At 41.5% G+C, this 24208-nt stretch overlaps 1 protein-coding gene across 2 annotated transcripts in view; it reads left to right on the top strand.

Annotated features, from left to right (window-relative positions):
- Positions 1-20390, top strand: part of TMEM87A (transmembrane protein 87A) — a 32298-nt gene extending 11908 nt beyond the window's left edge. The window contains exons 10-21 of one of the 2 annotated variants that reach the window (XM_068399567.1): positions 1644-1827; positions 2670-2769; positions 3505-3598; positions 4798-4870; positions 5975-6079; positions 7235-7293; positions 7556-7659; positions 7994-8067; positions 15392-15453; positions 16675-16730; positions 18014-18044; positions 18401-20390. In XM_068399567.1, the coding sequence (XP_068255668.1) occupies positions 1644-1827; positions 2670-2769; positions 3505-3598; positions 4798-4870; positions 5975-6079; positions 7235-7293; positions 7556-7659; positions 7994-8067; positions 15392-15453; positions 16675-16730; positions 18014-18044; positions 18401-18442 (984 nt within the window). In that variant the 3' untranslated portion in view covers positions 18443-20390. Of the gene's footprint in view, positions 1-1643; positions 1828-2669; positions 2770-3504; positions 3599-4157; positions 4234-4797; positions 4871-5974; positions 6080-7234; positions 7294-7555; positions 7660-7993; positions 8068-15391; positions 15454-16674; positions 16731-18013; positions 18045-18400 lie in introns of both variants that reach the window. The other variant, XM_068399566.1, reaches the window with a different exon arrangement.
- Positions 20391-24208: the final 3818 nt, after the last annotated feature.

The raw sequence follows: 24208 nt of genomic DNA, 5'->3' as shown, positions 1-24208 counted from the left end.
TTGTTTGACTTGATGACTGTCAATTTGCAGTTCCAGAAGTTATCAGTATCATTAGCTCTAAACTGAGCAGTTTTACTGACACTGTTTTTCTGCTTAGCTCATATCTTAGAAAATTTGCTATTCTATGCTTTTGTTTACAGCTACCCTTTCATTTGTCACTGCTTCCTTTTGTTCTTTTACAGCTTAATCTTCTTTCCTCCACCAGGTGTCTTACACCCCATGAGGAAGTCCTTAATACTGCCTAGCAGTGAAAGAATAATTGAACTACCAATAGCTAATACCCTTTTTATTCAAAGGAGTTGTTGACTTGGTTGCTAGTTGCCTCTGTCAAGGAGGCTAAGAAAATAAATGAACTTAAATATTTATGTAGTGTAGGCAGACTTTAGCTGAGGATCAATAAGAAGAAAGATCTCTAGCCTGACTCTATTGGCAAGAGTGGCCTGTAAATAGGAGAGCCTGACAGAAGTAAAAAGGCTCCAGCAGCTCTGTTGACATGTAATTCGCTAATATGAATATCCCTATGTGGCAGCTCCAGAAGAAGGTTTCTCTCTAAATGTTTGTGTAATGGAGCATCTGAATGTGAACTAGCATGCCTAGGTCCTTACCATGTGAACTGCATGGATTAGTCAGACATGAAAATCTGTAAGGATCAGTAAGCTGTTCTCCTAAGGAAGGTGGTTTCAGTTTGTGAAGGTTTCAGTGGATTGTGCAGCTAACTTCAATGCTTGGTTAAAAAAATCTGCCTTCTGCAAGGGGAGACTGCTTGATTATTACTGTCCTATACTTTGGCTAAGTACTTCCTGCTATTCATTTAATGTCTTGTTCTTTCCTTCTTATCCCTTTTCTTAATCTCAGTGTCATTTTTGAAAACTTAACTTGCTCTGGTATGGTGCTGTCATTTAGAAAATTCAGCACTGAGTAGCATTGTCAAGCTTATTGTTTGCCATAGGTGACACGTACCCTAAAAGTTCTTCTGAAGCAAGTAACACTGGACTGAAAAAAAAAAAAATCGCAAAATGGTAGTATTTAAATGAGTATCTGGGTTTCTTTTTCAGTTCCAGATTTTTGGCTGACCTAAAGCTTGGTCAAAAACTGAATTTGCTGGAAATTAGCTTTTGAGACAAATTGTCAAATTATTTGAACAGAGGGATTACAACCATCAGTTGCTTATCTCTGTTCTGTGGAGTGGTGTGTAATGGTGACTTGTAAGTTTATTTGCAGAGTACTATAAATGTATTATGGAGTTAGTAATAGAATAATATGTGTGAAGGGACAAGGTCTCTAGTACTTGATGATTTGCCTGAGCTCTTATCTGAGTTTTTGAAAGCTAGTAGCATTTGATATCTTCCTTAGAAAAATTGCCTGTGAATAGATTGGCAGACTGCTCTTCAAGAGAGAAATTGCTCAGAAATTTGACTACTCTGATGCCCTTTTTTGGCAGTGAGAAATTAAACTGTCAGTGTAAGTGAATCCAGAGAAGACAAATGAAGCAATGCTTGTTTCTAGTCACTTTTGTATATAAAAAAGTCCAAAGTTGCTATACTCAGGGAGAAAATAGAGCTGTCTTACATCTGTGGAATGGAAATAAGGAAATTATTCTCTGGGTCTAAGGTTCCTATTTCTTGCTTCTTTTTGTGTAATAGTTTTTCATGGTGATGTGTATTGTGTATGTATTCTTCGGGGTTCTGTGGCTTGCATGGTCAGCCTGCTACTGGCGAGATCTCCTGAGGATCCAGTTCTGGATTGGTGCTGTTATCTTCCTGGGAATGCTCGAGAAGGCAGTTTTCTATGCAGAGTTCCAGAATATCCGCTACACAGGGGAATCTGGTAGGTAGCAATTGCAGCTTGCAGTTTAATTGATGGGGCATAGCACTAATGGCTTATGCTAAATTGGGGTGACAGATGTGTATTAAGTATATGATTACTTGAGGGTTGTTTCAAAACAAAGAACAGGGAACCAGAGTTTCTGCATTTTTTCATATATTGTAAATACAATGATCTGTGTTCTTCTAAAGCTAAAATGCTGTTCCTTTCTCTCACTCCTGAGTGTAATGTCTTAGGGATGTAAAATGATAGATTTGTAGTGCTGGCTTGAAGTTTAAAATAGAACTTCCTAAGTGTACCTTGTAATTAATTTCTGACAATTGGTATTGGCCTTGGAAAGAGACTTTGAAACTCCTTGTTTAATATGACAGCATTGTAGGTGACTTGGTATTCAGCCCATAGCCTGATACTCCATCTTAAGCAATCCTCTCCACATAAAACTTTGGGACTCTGGTTTTGAGTTTTTAGGATGGTTGCGTACAAATGAAACTGCAAGTAAAACTTCCATATGGCTTTTGCTCATTGGCCACACCCATGGTACAGAAGGTTTTGTTGGTTGACTTGTTTGGAAGATCATCGAGGCTGATCTTAGGGATAAATGTTTTATGGATCATTTACTCTTCACTTTCTATGGATGTAAAGTTTTTCAGTAGCTTTTTTTATGCTGTGTGACCTATCTTTTCTGAAAGCTTACTCCAGATGTAGGTAATAAAAAGATGATACATTTTATTAGCCTACTTTCTGAAAATAATAATGTCTGCTCTCATACTACAATTGCATGCAGTAGTTAATAAAACTGAAGTTATATCTTAATAACCTAGCTTCTTCCTCTTTGATTTTGGTAGTTCAAGGAGCAGTAATACTGGCAGAACTGCTTTCTGCTGTGAAGCGCTCATTGGCTCGAACTCTGGTCATCATAGTCAGCCTGGGATATGGGATAGTCAAGTGAGTAATTCTGTTAAAGGTTTCTTGTGTTCTATTAAAAGGCTTTTCACTGTTGGTTTTTAATAACTTAGGGCAGTGTTCATCTCCCTGTACTTTGCTACTTGAAAGGTAGGTGCTTTAGTTAACTGCTGTAAGGGCTTAGACTTCTTCAGGAGTTATCAGAGACATACAATTCCATAGGGTGATTACTCTTCTTCCCACCCCCTTCGGTGTACCGCTGTTGGGTAGTTTCTGAGTCACGCTTATACGCTTTCCTTCTGGGCAAGGAGGAGCTTCTAGAAATGGGGGAGGTCAAGAATCACTGACAGGGTAGAGGATCTACTTTAGGAGGTTTCTGCTGCCAAGATTGCTGCTTATCTGTCTGTCCCCAGCCGTATTCAACGGTAAAACAATGTGTTATGTGGTAGTGGAAACTTCTAGCAAGTGTGGGTGTGCTGGGGGAACTGGTGAAGAAAAGGTGGGCTGGTACTTCTTGAAATGGTTTTAAAAAAGCTAAACGAGTTAACTAGGAAACAGGACTGTTACCAGTCTCTTCCTTAGTCACATCATACCATAAGACAAAATGAATAGTAAGCTTCGAGCACCATAATAAAATTATTTCTGGATCTTGAAGTGGCTTATCACAAGGACCTTTTATTCACATGCTTCATGCCTTATGTTAGACTCAAGTTACATGACTTCACTTTTTTTTTTTTTCCCCCTACTTAATCTAAATTTCGCTTTGTTTTCCTACAGGCCTCGCCTTGGAGTTACTCTTCACAAAGTAGTTATGGCTGGAGCCCTTTATCTATTATTTTCTGGCATGGAAGGTGTTCTTAGAGTCACAGGGGTCAGTAATAACTGCTTGAATTTTCCCATATGCCACAGATGCTACTGGCTTTATTTACTTATATGCTGAGGGAGAATCCCAGGGCTATGCTGAAAGAAGGGAACAGTGACAATGAAGTGGTTAAACTCAGAGTGTGGATATGGATTATTGACAGTTATTTTAAGTTTGATGTCTTCTCTATTTATCAGGATGTAATTCTGTATATTTTGAAAGAATTCTAAGAGTTTTCTGATTAGTCAGGTTTCAGACACTATATTCTGCCTGGACCCTTGTGCTTAATACTTTGGATTAGGTAGGGCTAGTTGCAGACACAAATTTACAGCTTGGGTCACCTGGCCATGAGTTTAAAAAAAACAAAACAAAACCAAAAACCAAAAAAAACCAACCCCCAAAAAACACCACTACTTGAATTTGGAGGCTGTACCTGGGGAAGTACATGTGAGTGGTGCTGCTCCTTGCTTCATGAAGAAGTACATCTCAGGATGTAGATTTCTGTTGTTCTGGTTTTGGTATTTTGGGATAAGGTATTTAACATGTCATATATTTGGTACTTTTTCAGTTTTTCTATGACACTGTGGCTCTGATAGCAAACTTGGCCCTGTCCATGATTGATGCCTGTATTATTTTGTGGATATCCTTTCATAAACTGCAGAGTGTTACAAGCTTATTCACAGCTTATTATTTCTGCCTAATATTTAAAAGGAATAAAAGGTGATTTGCTTGTTTCAGTTGGGACTTTGATAGTTTTTGATGTACACACAAAGGCAATTTTTGTCACTTTCAGTCAAACTCATGGTTGCCAGTGGAGCATTCAGTTTGTCCGTGGATAGCGTGAAAGATTTAATTACTACACCACTAACAAGCTGATTGCTAGTTTTGTGTTGTGGAAGTGGCCAGAGTGCATTGTTGCAGCAGTCGCCTGAGCAGAGGCTCCTCTTAATGGTGCTAGATTGACTTAATCTGGAAAACTACTTCTCACCTTACTGGTGGAGAACTGAGAACTGACAATGTGGTATTGTCAGTTCCCCTCTGTGCATTGGGCTAAACTCTTGGTTCAAACCCTCTGCTTCTGTAGTAAAACTCAGAAGCATTATGGTGGAGTATTCATGGTTTCTCGTAAGATAGCCTGACCCTCCTCACTTCTTCTGCACCTTGTTTCCTTTTCAGTTTGTTCTTATTGGCTCTCTCTTTGTCTCCAGGCCCAGAATGATCTTGCCTCCTTGGCTTTTATTCCCCTGGCTTTCCTAGATACTGCCCTGTGCTGGTGGATATCCTTCACTATTTTACTTGGTGGGGTGTATTTTCTTTCAGATTTGTTTTTTTGGGAGTCTTTTTGGCTGAACTTTTTTTTTAATCAGCTTCATTTGGGAGTCTTTTTGGCTGAACTTTTTTTTTAATCAGCTTCAAGTATATGTTCTTTCTACTTCTGGTAAAGTTAATAGAACCTCTGTAACTGAGTGATCAGGTACACTTCTGCTCCAGCCAGTGCAAGGAAAAATAGGTAACCAGTAGATATTGGCGTTAGAGCAGCTCCTGAACATAGACTAGTTAAGTCTGTCTGTTATCAGTCTGATTGTTGAAGTATGAAATTAATTTGTTGTAGTGTAGCACTGTAACAGTACCATAGTATAGCCTTTGGAGAACAGACTCAGTTTGTGTTTTGGAGAGAAGCTTTCTTAGCAACATAAAACCTAAAATTCTTTCTGTAAAATTTGAACTCATCTTGAAGTATTTAGGTGACAAAATGGGGCAGTGTAACTTTTTGGTGTCTTGACATATTACATCCAAATAAACATAATCTTGTGTAACTGTAGCAACTGCTGTCAAATGCTGAACTCAAAGCCATGTATAGCAAAATCCCTGTAAAGCGTTTTTAGCAAAAGTCAATCACAAAGCTCTGTTTACAATGTGAATAGCTTGCTGCCCAGCCATGACAACCCCAATCATCTACTACCATGATTTCTCTCCTAAGCACTTGTTTTGTCGCTATGGAAATAAAATTGTAGGCAAAAGGGTGAAGATACATGTATACACTCTCTAATTGGATTTTAATTCACTTCTAGTTCAGACTTGATTTTCCATTTATCAGAACTACATCTGATGCTTTTCTGGAGGAATAGACCATGGTCCAAAATAGATGCTTGGATACCATCTTTGTGACAAGAGTTCTAGGTTTAGATGGCTAAATAACATGAAAGAGATAGATCCTGCTCTTTGGCACCTTTGCCACAGGATGAACTTTTCTTCTACTGAGTCTGGTCTACCTTTTTGGAGGGCTAAGTGTGTGGGTGGGAGAGCTGTTGATCATAAGATCTGTGTCCTAAGTCTGTGACCAGTTTGTCCCTTCAGAGGCTTTCCTTGACTTTCCATACATATTTATCAGCTTAACTCAAACAATGAAACTGCTAAAACTTCGAAGGAATGTTGTGAAACTGTCTTTGTATCGGCACTTCACCAACACGCTCATCTTGGCAGTAGCAGGTAAGCAGAAAATTACGTTAATCAAATAAGAGCACTGCCCATTTCCATATATGGCTTGATTTGATAACTAAAGCAGATTTTTGAGTTTGGTGACCTTTCTGTAAATGCAATCAAAGCACTTGGTATTTTTAACACTTGACCCATTTCTAATACTGGGTCTGTGCCAAGTATTATGTTGATAATTCAGAGGCTGTGGATTATTAGTCATGACATTACTAAGATCAGTAGTTCTATGCAGCTCCTCTAACAGAGCACTTTCGTCCCTCTTAAAGCTGCTGGGGGCAAAAAAATATTATCCTATGCTGTTAACTTCACAGAGGTAGTTTTTGCCAAAATCACAGTATCACTGTGTACTATGGGATTTTTTTCAAGATGTCTGAAGACCAGATAGCTGAAGACCAAAGTGATTCTTGGGAAAACAGTATTCTTAGTATTGTAACGTATTGTGGAAGAATACAGATTCAGATTCTCTTTCCATTTGTAGTAATGATGAACTGAACTTGAAGAATAAATCTGTTGGTGCTTCCAGGTGCTCAGCTCCTCATCTCTTTGGAAAAGCTATCCATACAACAAGCAGGAAACTGCTTTTTTTTTTTTATTTAGACAAACAAAAAAGCGCATTCCTTTCAATTGACAGCTCTGATTAAATTCCTTCAGCATCTGGTTCTTAGATATCATAGAACACCTTAGTGGAGGGAAGTCTCGTTTCCTAAACCTGTGGTGAGAGCATAGTTTGAGCACTGGAACTCTTAAAGGTGAAGATCTGAATGCTTAGGCATTCAGGCAGATCAGATGATTCAGTCACTTCAAGGCAGGCTTTATTTGTTGACTGATAATGAAACCATGGTTTGGAGGCTAGATGAAAGTAATATAAGAATAGTGAACAGGGTTGAGGAGTTGGCTAAATACTTCGTACTTGATTTATACCTTGTGTCTCTGAAGAATCAAGAGCAAAATATACTGGTCTGTGCTTAAATTACCATATAAGGTCACTGCAATAAATCAATCTCTTGTTTTCCAAAACTAATAAATTGGATTCCAAGAATTCACTATTTAGGTCTTTGCCTTTTGTTTGGGAAACATAGTCCTGTTGGTAGTATATTTGGATTAGCATACTTCGTAGTAATAAGCAGCTTGTTTATTTTAATATTGCAGCATCTATTGTATTTATCATCTGGACCACCATGAAGTTCAGGCTTGTGGACTGTCAGTCGGTGAGTTTATATTGAATGCTTTCTGCATTTGTCGCCTCTTGGTAAGTTTACATTTGGCAGTGCAAGAGGTAAGACTGGGCATTCTGGAACAGATTTTTCTCTAGATTATGTCTAGAGTAATACACAATATGCTAAAATTCTCACTGTTGTGGGTAACGAGCCTCTTTGTCAGATGCCTGTAGTTCACCCTTGGAAAGAACTGAGGACATGGAGTCTCTTTCTTCATAACTTTTTCTATTTGTGCTGCTGTTTTCCTTGGCAGGACTGGCAGGAGCTATGGGTGGATGATGCCATCTGGCGTTTATTGTTTTCAATGATCCTTTTTGTCATCATGATTCTGTGGAGACCGTCTGCTAACAACCAAAGGTTCACCTCTTTCTAAAAATACTGGGGTTTGGGAATGCTTGTTTATCTAAAGAAGTACTGGTGGGTGATTTTTAGTTGCTTTATACCAATCCATAAGGATACTGAGCAGTCTGTTGAGGAAAAGTAAGTGTAGGAAGTCACATAGATAAAATTCAGTCTATTCCTGGTTGTGAACTTATTTAAAAAGAAGTGACTTAAACTTTTCATTATTTAGTTTAGCATAGGTCTTAAAAACAGTGTGCTACACAGAATAATCAAGTCATGTGAATGTTGGAATTTCTTGGGTGGCAAGAGATACTATTCTAAGATAGCTTTCATTCTTTGCCTCCTAAAGGTTTGCTTTCTCACCACTGTCTGAAGAGGAGGATGATGATGAGCAGAAAGAGCCAATGTTAAAGGAAAGCTTTGGTAAGAGAAAAATTTTTTTCTACCTAATTTCAGTATTGAAGAGACACTTCTGTGGAGGGAGGTCTCATTCTCTGGCAAAAAGTTCATTACTGCTGTAAAAGCAGAGTCAATGCCTCCCTGTTGCCATTGATTTATGCAGTTGTAGAGGAAACATTGGCTTTATGTTTAGTGTTTACATTGACTGTTTAATTCTGGGGCTTTCAGATGACACTGAACACAATGCTATTGTTGTTGAGGAGAAGGAACACGCCTCCACACAATCCAATGTGAATCAAAGTGAAGACGCTTTATTAAGCATAAGCTGTCCCTTTTATACATTTTGTACTTTCCCTGGCTGTAAGCATGTGCATTGCTACTGGTTAATATTACGAAACATACTCTTCTTTGATGTGTTGATTGGTCACTGCTCTGCTACTGGTCTTTTCTTAATTGGCTCCATCAGTTCTTGTTTCTTCTCCTCTGTGTTCGGCTCCCACCGGCTACTCCCTCAATTCTTGTTTGCTCAGCTACTGTTTTTCTTCATCTCTCCAAGGTCGGCTTGTTGACACTAGCTACATGAATCTTGTCATGCAGCTAGGCCCTCACTCCATACTCTCATACTTCTGGCTCATTACATGACCACTCTCCTCCAAAAACCCCTCTACAATTCCCCCTTTCTTTTCTTGAGCCAGAAAGGCCGTGTTTATCATCCGCTGCAGGGCCCTTTGCAAGCAGGAGAATAAACACGGTAATACAAGCATGATAATACAAATCACGAACAATCCCATCAATAGCATTTTAATCAATCCGACCAGCCATCCAGGAACCCATGCTGTTCCCGTATTTTCTGTGTGGTATCCATGAGCTCTTTGATCTGCTTATGAATTGACTTGGAGTGATCATTCAGATCCATGCAACGCATCCCATCAAAATCCTGACATCCATGACCGTGCACTAATAATAAAAAGTCTATAGCAGCTCTATTTTGTAAGGTAGCATGTCGGATACTATCTACATCATTGGCTAAAGTTCCTAAAATTCTAGAAGTTTGGTTAGCTCTTTTTGCAACCTAGCAAGCTAAATTTCACAATTGTGTTAACCCTTGGTCAGCATTGTTACATTCTATCCCTATGTTAGTGACACTTCTTTTTTACCTGGCCTTATGTAGGTTAGTATGGTTAGTATGACTTTTCGTGTAGGCATTAGTAGACTTAATTTACCTATGGTACACGGGCCTCCCAGTTTCTTACTGGGCAACTTTGGCCAAGTCCTATCCCCACAAATTAGGAATAGACCCTTTGGTAATTTTTGCTTTCAGATCCCTTTAAGGGGACCCCCACTAGACATGTATGAAAGGGTTGTTCAGGCTGAGCTAAGGAGGCACAAAACTGTGTCGGGTTCAGGCTCTGCATCAGTCACACAAACATTGTGACTCCCCTTCCACGGTGTCAGCGGAAGGACTATCAGTTGATGACCTTTTGTCAGGTCCAGGATCCAAAGCAGACTTAACACAGAAAAAACAACCCCTTGCTTCATCATGACTGCACCTTTTGCTCCCTTTTCTAGACCTCCCACGCAAACCTTTTTTCACACTTCCCGCAGTCAGGGCACTGGATCTCTCGAGAGGTCAGTGTTCCGAGGCAGATCCTGAGTTGGCTCTTGTAGTTCAGGTTGTTTTTGTGGCCACGGCTTCACCCACTTAGCTGGTACCCATTTGGCTCCTGTATCTGTAACGACACATGCATACCCTCGACCCGACGTTATTAATTTAATTGGACCTTCCCACACACCAGTCACCCCATTTTTTACCATCACTTTGGCTTGTTCCTGTTCTTTCTGAAAAGCCTCCATACCTCCCTTTAACCCTGCACCATGTTTTACCGCTGGGGGTACAGAGCAGTCCTGTGGCAAGCGTAAAAGGTTTAGTACATAAAGCGCTTTACACAACCTGTCAGGAGGAGATAGCCCTGGCTCTCCCCCTTTTTGTTTTTGTAAAAGGTGTTTCAGAGTTTGATTCATGCGCTCCACAATAGCTTGTCCCGTTGGTGAATGTGGGACGCCCGTTACATGTGTTATACCCCAAAGTTGGAAAAAGTCCTGTGTGGCGCGTGCCACATAGCCTGGGCCATGGTCCGTTTTAATCGTCTGTGGAATGCCCAGGGCCGCAATAGCAGAACGCATGTGTCGTTGAACGTGTTTGCCGGATTCGCCTGTTTGCGCTGTAGCTATAATCAAAGAAGAAAAAGTGTCAATTGTTACATGAATATATTTTAACCTGCCAAATTCAGCAATGTGAGTTACATCTGTTTGCCAAATGTCCAAGGCCTGCAGTCCTTGAGGATTGGTTCCTTGTATCTGCGTAGGTTGCGGCAGTTGCTGACAATCAGGACACATGGCCACGATATTCCGAGCATCACTGTGTGACAAATGAAATTGTCGTCGCAGTGCCCGATGTCCTTGATGAAAAAACTCACATGACATACGTGCCTGCTGTTTAATGTCCGGCACCTGTACAGTCATTGTAGTAGAATTTGTGGGGTCAGAAACCAAAGAGTCCACTCGAGCATTGCCTTCTGCAATAAACCCAGGCAAATTAGTATGATTTCTTACATATAAAACATAAAACAATGCAGTTCGGATTTGAATTTCTTGCCACAGAGCTCGCAGCAATTCAAAAGCACACTGATTACGTGTATGCTCTATAACAGATCTATCCAATTGCTTTACAATGCCAGCCACATATGCTGAATCAGTAACCAAATTAAAGGGAATAGGAAAATTCTGAAATACTTCTAATACAGCTCGTAATTCTACCACCTGAGGTGAACCCTTTTGTTGTACTACCATAGATTCCCACTTGCCGTCAGAATACCAGACAAGGCCCGCCTTGACTGTTTTTCCAGATCCATCCGTAAAAATGGTAATTCCATCCACAGGAGTGTCTGTGCACAACACTCTCATGGCAATTGGAAGTTCCACACTCAATTTTATAACAGGATGGGAGGGCAAGTGGTAAACAACCTGTCCCGAGAAATTCTCCATGGCTGTTTGCAAAGCAAAGCTATTAGCCATACACCACTCAAAGTATTGAGCTGCAATAGGAACGGTTAGTGATGCAGGATCTCTGGCCACAAGCTCCCGACATCGCATCCGTCCTTTGACGATAATCTGTGCCAATAGCTCTGCAATCATGGGGACAGTTTTCTTTGTTCTTAAAGGTAGAAACAACCAATTCCAATACATGTAACAAATCTGACCATTCTGAATTCCATTGACCAATTATTGCATACGGAATTTGCCTATCAAACAAAGTGATAATTTGTATTTCCTGATTCAAATCAATACGATGTACAAATTCGGAATGTAGCCTGCTATCTATTTCTGTAATCAGTTGCTGTACCTCTGCAGTAGTCTGTCGTGGTGCTGTTAAATTTGTGTCCCCTGCTAACAATTGGAATAGAGACTGCAATTGTGATGACGTAAGCCCCAAGTACGGCCGCAGCCATAACTTGAGCCTTATGTTCCACAGTACCCACTTTTGCACATGCCTTTATCATAGCATTCAAATCTGGCTTTCCAGGTAAAGCTTCAATGATCTTTTGACAATCAGCATTAGCATTATCCCTAGCTAATTGCGTAACTAGAGTATCTCGTAAACCGACATCAAAAACTTGCTTTTCAGCTGCTTCTTGTAGCCTCTCAACAAAGGATAAAAAGAGCTCCTTGGGTCCTTGTCTTACAGTAGTATATAATTGCATTCATACCCAGCACGTTTTTGTTTTTGTTTTTAATGACTGAAAGGATAAAAACAGCCACTCTATAACGTGTAGCGGATCCTGCCAGCACTCCTTCCACTGGCCCAGTAATCCCATGGGATGATAGTTGGCAATGGCTACATATAAACTTACTGGTGTCTCTAAATCCACACGATGTGCCTTTTTCTGTTGCATACCATTGACATATTGTGGGATTGTTTTTCATGCCTTGCAGTAATACCGTCCACTGATATCGTTGACAAGGCACCATGTTGTTCCTACTAGGTATTGAAAAAGCAAATTAGCATTTGTCAATTTCATGTAAAGGGATAGTGAAAAAACAATCTTTCAGATCAATAACCAAAACATATAGTCTGCATCAATAACTCCTGGTAAAACAAATAGACCTTGCAAGGTTACACTAGGACGTCCGAGTAATAGTGCACTTAACCTGCTTCCAGTGGGTCCCATGGCATTCAGTGGTACCTTAGGCACTCTGCTATTCTCTGTTGTGATCGCAGTTGCTGTGGTAACATCCAGTCCAGCGCTCCCTGCGGTTCGGGCTGCGAGTTGACTGCATAGGCCTGGAACTGGTTGGGAAGATTGATTTGTGTCAGCACACGGTTCCTCCCCACGTTCTTTCTCCAGTTTCCCTGCACTCTGCAGCTGGTTGTTATCAGCTGACCTTGAGCATTATACTTAGACCTGCACAGCTTCACAAAATGCCCCAGCTTCCCACAGCAATGACACATCAAAACAGTTATCTCTCCCACTCAGCTTCGGCTTCTTAAGGCAGTTTTTCTTAAAGTGACCTTCTTGCTCGCATGTATAACAATGATGAACTACCTTAACTGCTGCCGCAAATGTTTTTGCTAAATGCTCCATCTGAAACGTGGTGGTTCCTACTTTCCCACAAGCATCCATTAGTTCAGTTAAGGTGGGGTTACGATTTGCCATCCCTGCAATAACTTTCCTGCAATCCTCCTTTGCATTGTCCTTCGCTAACTGTAACAACAACGCTTCTTTAGTAGCCCCGTTTTGTGTTTGTTTGTCTAAGGCAAATCACTCCCCAACTGAATGGCTCCCACTCGGGTGGGCTGCTTCCATCCCCTCGATATACCGAGCAAGCCAATACCCCACCACCCACAGCAGCCGCGGCCCCGAAATCACTGTCCGCAAGTGCGTGCTCTCTTAATTTTCTCTAGAACCTGGCCGGGTCCGGGCCAGACACAGTAACCTGGACTGGCTGCAGCGTGAATAACTCCTCCACGCTACCACCTGACTTTCACGACCCTCGGGCTCTGCAGCAATTGTGTCCCGCTTCCACCTCTTCAGAAAGGTCTATTAAGGGTGGCTCAGTCTCAGATTCGGGTAACGGGATGGTAGAAGGATCAATGTTCCGCTGCTGTTCCCTGGGCGGTGGCGGGGGGCTCTGGTGGCGCGGAGGGTGAAGGGGGGGGGCTCTGGTGACGCGGAGGGGGGGGTTGGAGCTCTGGCGGTGCTGAGAGCGAAGTCACTGTGAAAGGAGCTGTAGCCGCCTCAGCCGCCGCCTTTTGCCTCTCTGTCCACCTTCAATTGCTCCAGTGAGTCTATAACTAATCTCCACATCGTCAAACGACACAGTGGCGATCTTGTCCCTCCTTGAGGCAGCCTCAAACAGAGAAGTTCCAGCGCTTTGCCACGTACTAACTTTGAAAGCAGTCTGCGCCGTAGCTGGCAAATTATTCTTTTTACACCATAATTTACAATTATTTACACCAATTATTTACATCAATAGTCTCCGGAGCAAATGCTCATCGTATTTTACCCCTCTCTTAGAGAGGATATGTCGGAGAAGCCTTACTATCACACTTTCTTCTTTAGAAATATTTTGGCCCATCTCCTTTTTCCCCGGCTGCTCACCTCACTAAGTGTCCCGTTGCAACGTACTATTTTTTTCTTGCGAGTCGTCCTCCGGCTCGCCCCGGTCTTCAGTCCCGCTGAGCCGTACTCCAGCCGGTGTACCTCCTTCTGGGCTATTCCCCGAACTTGCCGTTGATCAGCGTCTCATCGGGGTCACCATCTGAGGAGAAGGAACACGCCTCCACACAATCCAATGTGAATCAAAGTGAAGACGCTTTATTAAGCATAAGCTGTCCCTTTTATACATTTTGTACTTTCCCTGGCTGTAAGCATGTGCATTGCTACTGGTTAATATTACGAAACATACTCTTCTTTGATGTGTTGATTGGTCACTGCTCTGCCACTGGTCTTTTCTTAATTGGCTCCATCAGTTCTTGTTTCTTCTCCTCTGTGTTCGGCTCCCACCGGCTACTCCCTCAATTCTTGTTTGCTCAGCTGCTGTTTTTCCTCATCTCTCCAAGGTCGGCTTGTTGACACTAGCTACATGAATCTTGTCACGCAGCTAGGCCCTCACTCCATACTCTCATACTTCTGGCTCATTACATGACCATTCTCCTCCAAAAACCCCTCTACATGTTGTGGCTGCTTTACCATGTCCGCTGGACTTTGTTTTATTAAATATGTCAAGTCATGGGTTTGGATCCAGTCATGATGACAAGGATCTCTCTGATATTGTTGCTAGGCACTGGTTTAGGTTGCAGTTTTCTTTTAAAATCCAGTTTAAGGATTTTCCTTTAGTATCTGTTCTGTGAACTCTGCAATCTTCTTCATTTTCCATATTAGGGCCTAGTACAGGAATGTCTAGTGTAAACATATGGATGGATATGTTTACATATTCATGAGATTACATACAAATGAAAGAGTCCTGCTCTATAACGCTAGGTTGCATCTTTCCACTCACCCCCCTCCTACTATAAAACCCTCTCTCTTCCTTGCCTCCCATCTCCCTACTATGTCTATTGTCCTTTTAACACTATTGTTTATAAGTTGTGTAAAAGGTAGAGTGACATACCCACTGTTGCTGTCTGTCCACTTATCAATTCTGCTGGGATATATCAGTGCTGTTTGATTTGTTCAGGAGCTGAGGAGGAGCGTGTAGTCCCTTAGCTGATTTGGCAAATGCACCTTTATCTGGCTGTCTGCCAGGCTGGGAGATGCATGTTGCCTCAGCTTTTAAGTCAACCAAGCGGCTGGTCAGAAGCCAGTAGTAGCCAGTAGGTAAAATATATTTTGGGAGTTGTGTATGTCTCAGAATGAGGTTGGAAGGGACCTCTGGAGGTCATCCTGTCCAAACCCCCTGCTCAAGCAGGGTCACCTAGAACAGGTTGCCCAGGACTGTGTCCAGATGGCTTTTGAGTATATCCAAGGATGTAGATTCCGCAGCCTTCCTCGGCAACTATGTCTTTGAGTTCTATGCTACTTACGTGTGGCTTAAAGAAAAGGACCAGAAATTGATATTTCGTAGGTAAAATTGCAGAATTCATTAAAAACTAGGTACTCTACCTGTCAGGAAAAATACTACAACGCTTTCAAAGGGAAAGCATTGTCTTAGTGATTAAGTTGTCTATCTTACTCCATCTCTTTGCATTTGATGAAACGTTCTGAATGAACACTCAACACTTTCACTTACAGTCTATGAACAAGTATAGTTCAGTTATCCCAATCTTTTTTCCTTCTTTTGTCTTCAGAGGGAATGAAAATGAGAAGTACAAAGCAAGAACCAAATGGGAATGTAAAAGCAAAGCAAGCTGTGAGTATGCCCTCCCTACCTTGAAGGATATAGATCCATATGCCTTGTTTGGTTGTCCCCCAGTAGTAGCTCACAAATATGCAAAGTGTTCAGCCTGTAAATGTGTTCCTGGTTTGCTTCAGAGTGGGAGTGAGTCAAAAGTATCATATGTTTACAGTACTTCTGAAAAGAAAGAAAATACAGGTTTTTTAATCTAATTTCCTGTAAGTGCAATGGAAGCTTTAGAATTCAGTCTGTTCTTTAGGAATATTTGCACAATCTAGTATAGGTAGAACTATATAATACTATATTCTGATAATGAATAATACATTATTTTAACGAGTTTGTCAAGCTGAGAGGGAGGCTGAGCCATATTTCAAATAAATTAATTGCCTTCTAATTTTGAGATTTGTGATTCATTACTCGAATAGGGTGATGTGTACATTATTATGTAGCCACCAAAATAGTTTGGGTGGAACATTTTTAATGTATGTGCATTTTTTCCATGTGCCTTATAAGCAGAGATGGTTTCATGTTCAGCTAGGAGGTAGAAGATATGTCTCAGAATCTTTCCATGGAATTCATGCATAAATTAAAAAGTGGAAAGAACTTGTAGGAATTAATGATAATAGCAGTAATATTTTTTGTTGTTAACGTTATTTTTCCTCAAAGGTTCGTTGCAACTGTATAGTGCTTATCTGAGGATAACATGAAAATCAAACTTTTCTATTTTGGGGATGGGAGGAATCAGAAAGGGTCAGTTCTCCAACTTCAAAACAAGTGTGCTTGTGTTGTGATTTAGAGAGTGTTCATCAGGTAGAAATGAGAAATCCTGACAATATAGTTTAACTTACCTTTGCGAAATCTAAGTTGTGCTTTTTATAATTATTTTTAATCTGTAACATCTTCTAAAGATAATGTTATTTTGTGGGAGACTAAACTAGATTATGTAAATAACCAAAGTGTCTTGAAGGCCTGCTTTTCCTAGTCACCATTAGACTATTAGAGAGTTGACAGTAAGTTATAGGTGGGGTTTTGTTTGTTTTTTGTTTTTTTTTTTTTCTTGTAATGTGTTTTCTGTAATCTAGAAATCAAGTTGAAGGTGGTTTTTTGGGGGTTTTTTTGAACTGACATTATAAATACATTGGTTTGTGTCAAGTAGGCTTACAAGAAAAAGGTTTGCAGGTGACAGTATTTTGGGAAAACTGACTTTTGTTTTCCATTTAATTTCTGTACTTGTAGCAGGAGGATGACCTGAAGTGGGTAGAGGAGAATGTTCCTTCATCAATGACAGATGTGTGAGTATTCTTATAGTCAGAATAAAAGCAGGTTCCTTGGACACAGGAGCACAAATACGTTAGAATGCCTTACAACTTCTATGCTGCACTTACATGAGCAGATACTGAGTTCAGCCTGGAATTGGCCTCTGACTTCTAAGCATGCTTCCACTTGGCTTTATGCAGTCTGTTAGACTTACAGTTAGTGCCATTTGAACACATGCCGACTTAAGGAACTCCATCTCGAACTGTGAAACCAGAGACTGATTTGTTTGCACTTTACTGAAGTCAAAACTAAACAAATAAATCCAGAAAACAAAGAACAAACAAACCCTCTCTTTCTGTTTAGTGCTCTGAAAAGTCCTTTGAGTATCTTGCTGAATGTAAACTACTGAATAATGTCATTTGGTTCTCAACTTTATTTGGAATGTCTGAGTCATTTTTATGCTTCTGGCACTATAGTCAGCTATGTAGGCAGTCCATATTATTCTGCTTTAAATAACTTTTACATCCCAAAAATGTCAGTGTCTGTGTCTAAATTTTTCACGGCAGAACAGAAGTTCACAGATTAAATATGTTCACAAATCTGAACAGGTAATTTTGGCAGAGGCTCTGGATTTAAATACAAAACTCTGCTTGAAATTAGTTAAAGACAAGAAATCAAATGAAGCTTCAAGAGGATGAAAAAGTGCATTTTTCTCAATTGCCTTTGTTTTTTCTAGTTCTAGTACTTATTTTTTGAAGAATGGGAGGATTCCTTAAGAAAACAAGGACTGGACTGGTATAAGCTAGGAAAGGGCACTTTGAGGTAGTCTGCTGCAGGGTTTTCTGTTCTTGAAAGTATGATCAGGGTTGTGAAGAGATGACATCCCAATAGATGGAAGGTCTATTGTAGCTGAAAAGGCTATGGTACCAGTGTAACTTGTTCGATTTTCTGGTCCCATATTGTAAATGTCTTCAGTGTAGTTCAGCAGTGTTCCTGTATGAATGATGCAGCTTATTTCATGGCAACTTGGAAATTGTTCAGTTGGCAATGAGAAGCTTAGAAAAAAAGAATTTTAAAACTGTGAAGGTCATTAAGGATGCTCCTTGGACTCTTTGTCTTTTGTGTGTCTTTCCCTAATTTCTATCTGTTTAATTGAAAGGTCTATCTCCATTATTGCTCTCCTGTGCCCTAAAAAGCTTAAAGTGCAACATAAGGCTGAAAATGGTTGTCAATAATATGCTCTCAGTAGGTGCTCTAATTCTCTTAACTATTTCTTTTTTTTTTTTTTTTTGTTTTGTTTTGTTTTGCCCCACTGCAGTGCTCTTCCAGCTCTTCTGGATTCAGATGAGGTCAGTAAACAAATCTTCAGTTCAAATTAGTCTTCTGACATGCCAAAGGAGTCACGAGTCAGCTGTTAAGGATTTGGCTTACTAGATGAGAGGATCTTGCCACTGCAGCAGTAAAATACTACAAGGGGTAGGGGGGAGGATAGTGGGGACAACCGTGATACAACTTCTTAGAATACAAACGTGTATTCTGAATGAGTATTCTAAAAGAAGTGACGTATCTGCTGTGTGAGTTGGACTCCTGACTTAAAATGCATATAAGTGCACATTTGTTGTGAGCGTGCAAAGCATACCACCTTATTTCCGAATAATGTAAGCCTGTTGGGGAAAATTAAAACATTGGGTATTTTATTTTCCAGGAAAGAATGATTACACACTTTGAAAGGTCCAAAATGGAATGAAGGAGTAGCTTTCTGCTATTGGAAGTGGAGATGCCTCTTTTAAAATTGCTTGGTGGAGCAAGTGCATCCTGCTGATTTGTTTCTTGATGTCAGCCTTGGAAGTTTGATGCTTTATTGTCATGACGGTGTCTTTCTGCGGAAGAAGTTCACAAGGACATTATAAACCTTTTGGAAATTTGAATTTACAAAGTTGCTGCAAGTTTGGATTTTTAAGCAATTTAAATGTGTACTATTCCAGCACCTTCTGTAACTTTTCAAATATTTAATCTGTGAAACTAAAATCCCTAATGTCTGCTTGAGGAGTTTATATTTCAATGTTACAATTGACACTTAGATGTGAACTGCCTGTACCTTTTTGGGGGGAGGGTGGGGACAGGTAGAAATAAGCACTGAAGAAACAACAGACCCATTTTCTGGTAGATAATGGCTTACTGCTGTTGTATGTCATGTGTCCAACATGAATGAGAGGTCTTTAGAGAGAAGCTCCTGTTAATGAAGAAAATTAAGATGCCAGAAAGGAAATATTTGGAAAAGTTACAGTGATATGAATTTTTAACAAAATCAAGTGCAATTTTATTCATAACACTGTGTAAGAAAGATTTTCTATTTTAAATGCCATTGACCTACAAGTAACAGCTGCATAGAGCTAACACTTGCTGTTGTGGCACATCTCATTGCCGGCAATGTGGTGGATGCCTGGAAAAATGATTTGCCCCTGCCTTCCATGTGTTGCATGATTTCATTTAAAAAAAAAAACAAAAACAAAGCCAAAAAACGAAACCATCACCAAACCCACTCCTGCAGTGCTCCACAAGTGCTTCACTACTCATGTTAAGCAGGTATTAACTAGACATTTCAGCAGAACTCTTCTCCCTGCACATGTAACATCTCCCACTAAGAAGTGGGCACTCTTCTACAAGATGGCGTTGCTTTCTAGAGGGTGCAAGCACTGCTTACCTTACTTGAAAGAGGCTTTGATGGGAGTCCACAGTGCTGGGGTAGTTCTGTTCCCAGTGTCTGTTTCGAATTGCCTCCCATGTAAGTGATTTGATGATGGGCTTTCCTGTCCCAATTGGTCCCTGTGGCCAAGAGGTACTCTGAGATCACTGTGTTTCAAAGTTCCAGATTTCTATTCTATATAATTGCTTTTTATTTCTCCTTTTCAAATGAAAAAGAGCTTTTGGACAGTGTTCTGTTTTTTATTCTCTGCTTGACTGTAGAGGCTTCACTTGCAATAACTTACATGTGGAAACCCATTGTGGACTGTATGACAAAAGCTCTAATTTAGGTTCATAACATTTACAACTGATAATTACCAGGCAAGCAGCAGCACAGATGGACTTCTAGGGAGCTGATGAGGCTGCTGCTGGAATGGCATAGGGAGTTAGCTTTTCTGGTTCCTCACTCAGAGCTAGGTCAGCAGAAGTGAACATGTGACTGTACTTCATTCCACTGTAAGGTCTGGTAGATTAGCTCTAGTTCATCTTTATCAGCAATTTATGCTGAAACATGGCACTTTACAGTAGAGTAGCTGAGGCACAAGTGCATAGTATCTTCTGCTAGCTGTGCCGTGAGGGCAGCAAACCCTCAGCAGATGGGCAGAGAAAAGCTGTGGCTGTAACACCTCAGTCTGCCTCTGCAAGAGTTGCTGGAGTTCTTCAGCTATCCCCTTTAGGCCACCAGTAAAATCTTTAATTAGAAAAAAGTTCTAATTTGCTATGCTTAATTGATAGAGATGAAACAAACATTACGTCCATGTCCTTTTGGGGAGAGGAAATTTTGTGAAATAAAGCTACATGAAACTCACTATTTAATGGTTTTTTTTAAGTCCTATTTTTTTGGGTTATTTGGGTTTTTCAAGACAAATAGGAAAAATGTTCTCTACTGGAAGCACAAAAGAAGTTTGTATGTACTATTTAATAAAAGCTAGGCAAAGAGTAGAAAGACATACATTGTGTCCTTCCACTTTCTTACTACCTCTTCTCTCACATGAGGAAGTGTTAACCTCTTCACAACGCTCCCTCACTTGTCTTTAACTCTTTATTGCATGGTGTTTATAATGCAGTTATTCCCAATAGCTCTTTTTTTCCTTGTTAAGCTTGACAACAGTGTGGAAGTCTGTCATTTGAAAAGCTAATATAGACAGGGCAAATAATAAATTTCTGAACAAAAGTGAAAGATCTAAACAGTTTCCCTAATTGCATTCATAGTTTAGTAATTTAAAGACTAAAATGTAGTAGCAGTGTGGTGCTTTCAGCCTCCAACTGCAGTGGTCTTGGGCAGTCCTCTCTGCCTTCTGCCTTTCCATCCCTGTAGTGACTTCCATCTGTATTTGAAGTAGTCCTGAATTCCACAGGGGGCTTGTTGCTCCCTTAGCTGTTCTCATTTTTCCACTCATTTGGCAGAGTTTCTGTATCCTTGGAAGGTAACATCTACCTCCTAGCATGCAGCAGGTGTGTGCTGTGACTTCCTTGTTTGCAGTCTTACGGAAAACTTTCATCAGAGCCCAGTATCATGTTGGCTATGGCACACGCACAACTACTGCTGCAATTACAATTGAGGAAGAGGTGGCTAAAAGCAGTAGCTGAGATGTGGGTGAGGAATGAAGGGGATGTGTGCAAGGGAGTTGCAGCAACGTGGCCTCTCTCTTCCCCAATAGCATGTTTGGTCAGATGTGTTGGTTCTACTAAGGAGATCTTTGCCTCTCCCGATTTCCTGGTTTTGCTCCTAAAGATGTGTGGGCTCCACGACTTGTCAGGAAAGCCTCATCAGCAAGCTGGCTTGCTGGAAAGCGTGAAACCAGAAACCCTGCAGGATTGTTATCTTTAATTATGTAGACAGGGAAGACTTAATTCAAACTTATCCTTTCAAAATGGTTATCGTAATTTTAAAACAAAGCGTATGGACTACTCTGAAGACTTGGTGACCAGGAGGGAGAAAACATGTCTATACTTAGGTCTGCGATCTGCGTAAGTTTTTAGTGACTAGAATGGTGTGTAGAAGCTGAATTTTCTTTAGGAAATTTGGCTGCTGACTTCAAATATCTTCAACAAACTGTTCCTAATTGAGATAATGCTCTACTTGAAGAAATAATAAATGTCTGCCACGAATTCAAATATAGAGGGAGTTTTTTAGAGTTCCTGTGCCTGATTTTTTCTTGTTTGTGAGAAGTAGCTGTGATATTACTGATGCAGTTGTTGTAGCATGTGTGTGCCATGCAGAAAACTGAAAACAAAGTAATAGTGAAGAAGATGAGGATGTTGACCAGCTTTTCATCAGGGTGACAAGATGTTCCTGCCAGGAGCTCTGAAGGAAAGAAGCCAGAGAGTGGTGGTCAATGGGACAGTCTAGTTGGAGGCCTGTATCTTGTGGAGTCCCTCAAGGATCGGTACTGGGACTAGTACTGTTCAATATATTCATTAATGACTTGGATGAGGGAATAGAGTGCGCTGTCAGCAAGTTTGCTGATGACACAAAACTGTGAGGAGTGGCTGACACACCAGAAGGCTATGCTGCCATTCAGAGAGACCTAGACAGGCTGGAGAATTGGGCAGGGAGAAATTTAATGAAATATAACAAGGGCAAGTGTAGAGTCCTGCATCTGCGCAAGAACAACCCCATGTACCAGTACAAGTTGGGGGCAGACCTGTTGGAGAGCAGCGTAGGGGAAAGGGACCTGGGGGTCCTAGTGGACAGCAGGATGACCATGAGCCAGCAATGTGCCCTTGTGGCCAAGAAGGCCAATGGCATCCTGGGGTGTATTAGAAGGGGTGTGGTTAGTAGGTCAAGAGAGGTTCTCCTCCCCCTTCTACTCTGCCCTGGTGAGGCTGCATCTGGAATATTGTGTCCAGTTCTGGGCCCCTCAGTTCAAGAAGGACAGGGAACTGCTGGAGAGAGTCCAGCACAGAGCCACGAAGATGATTAAGGGAGTGGAACATCTCGCTTATGAGGAGAGGCTGAGGGAGCTGGGTCTCTTTAGCTTAGAGAAGAGGAGACTGAGGGGTGACCTCATTAATGTTTATAAATATGTAAAGGGCAAGTGTCATGAGGATGGAGCCAGGCTCTTCTCAGTGACATCCCTTGACAGGACAAGGGGCAATGGGTGCAAGCTGGAACACAGGAGGTTCCACATAAATATGAGGAAAAACTTCTTTACGGTGAGGGTGACCGAACACTGGAACAGGCTGCCCAGAGAGGTTGTGAAGTCTTCTCTGGAGACATTCAAAACCCGCCTGGACGTGTTCCTGTGTGACTTGATCTAGGTAATCCTGCTCTGGCAGGGGGATTGGACTAGATGATCTTTCGAGGTCCCTTCCAATCCCTAACATTCTGTGATTCTGTGGCTGAGTAGTAAGAGATCACATGGCATGGTAATGAAATGCAACAGGCTTGATAGGCACAGAGTGAGTCAGGATGATAAGACTAGGGGTAGGGAAGGGTATGTTTGTCTTATTCTGCAGATGTAGGGGTGTGTGAGTTTGTGGGCTTTTTTTAATCGTTCTGTTTACTTTATATGGCATTTTATGTTTTATGTGAAAAGAAAAGTATGCTACTTCTCTTTTTGAAACCTGAAGAGGCCAATGCCTCGCACTTAATTTGCACTCTGGTAAAAATGGATTACAGCCATTTGCATGTGAGGTAATTATTACCTGGTGTTATCGAAACCTATGTTTCCTTTCACTACATTGGTGCTATGTTCCTCTTGCTTTTGTAGGATTCCTAGGTCAAGTAGACCAGATACATGCCCAAGCTGTTTCTCCTTTGGCAATTTGCAGTTCTGGTATCTGCAAAGGGGATATGACTTGGCATGGTTTCGTGCTTTAGCAAGGTTTCATTCCTGAGCAGGAAAGAAGTTGGATGCAAGAGTACCACACTTGTTCTCCCATTCCTGTGCTTTGATCTCCCAACATAGAGCATCATCAGTCCCTGCTTTCTAAAACAGCGATCACTGTTGGTGAAGGTGCTCAGAGAACTTAGCACCGTGTGCTTTTTTAGTTTGGTTTAGTTGGTTTACCTTCTAGGTCAGTGGTGGTGAATGTTGCGCCTTTCCACGGCCAATGTAAATACAACCATGGCCTGTTCTGGAAGGGACAAGGTAACAAGCAAATATTTCCTCCTGGAGATTGAACTTCACTGGCCAAATTCATAGCAGAAATTCACTAAAGTAAAATTTAGGACCTCCAAAAACAGTAATTTATTTGCAAGAGATATTTTGCTGTTCTCATCTGGTTTACTTAGGTTACACAGCTCAATTTTTGTCTTTCTGTACAGAGGGACTTTCCCACGTTTTGTGTTAGTAAATAGCAACCGGACACCTCTGATACTAACGTTACTGTGGGAGGACAAAATGAGTGTCTTACAGCCTATCCGCTGTTCGGGCTGTATGAAGATGCACAAGGGTTATGTCAGGGCGAGGGGAGTCCCCTGAGGGACTCGTCTCTGTGGCCGCTGGTGCTGGCCGTGCCGACCCGCGTTTCCCGCTAGTGCCGGAGCCCCCAGGAGCTGCGGGGCGCTGCCCCATGTCGGCGGGGAGAGCGCTTGCTTTGCGGGCTGCCGGCGTGGGGACTGCGCTGGGGCGCAGTTGTTCCGTGCCTGGCGGGGCCGCCTCGCGCCGCCACAGGGCCCTCACGGGGCCCGCGGCCGGCACGGCCCGCCTCCGGGGCGCTGACGGGGCGAGGCGAGGGTGGGGCCGCGCCGGGGAGTGAGGGCGGAGCCTTGGTGCGGAAGCGGCGGCGGGGCGGGCGCGGGGGCTGCCGGGAAGGGCGG

The sequence above is a fragment of the Nyctibius grandis genome, chromosome 4, assembly GCF_013368605.1.
Source record: "Nyctibius grandis isolate bNycGra1 chromosome 4, bNycGra1.pri, whole genome shotgun sequence".
Classification (NCBI taxonomy): Eukaryota; Metazoa; Chordata; class Aves; order Nyctibiiformes; family Nyctibiidae; genus Nyctibius; species Nyctibius grandis.
This window is presented reverse-complemented; position numbering and strand designations above follow the sequence as displayed.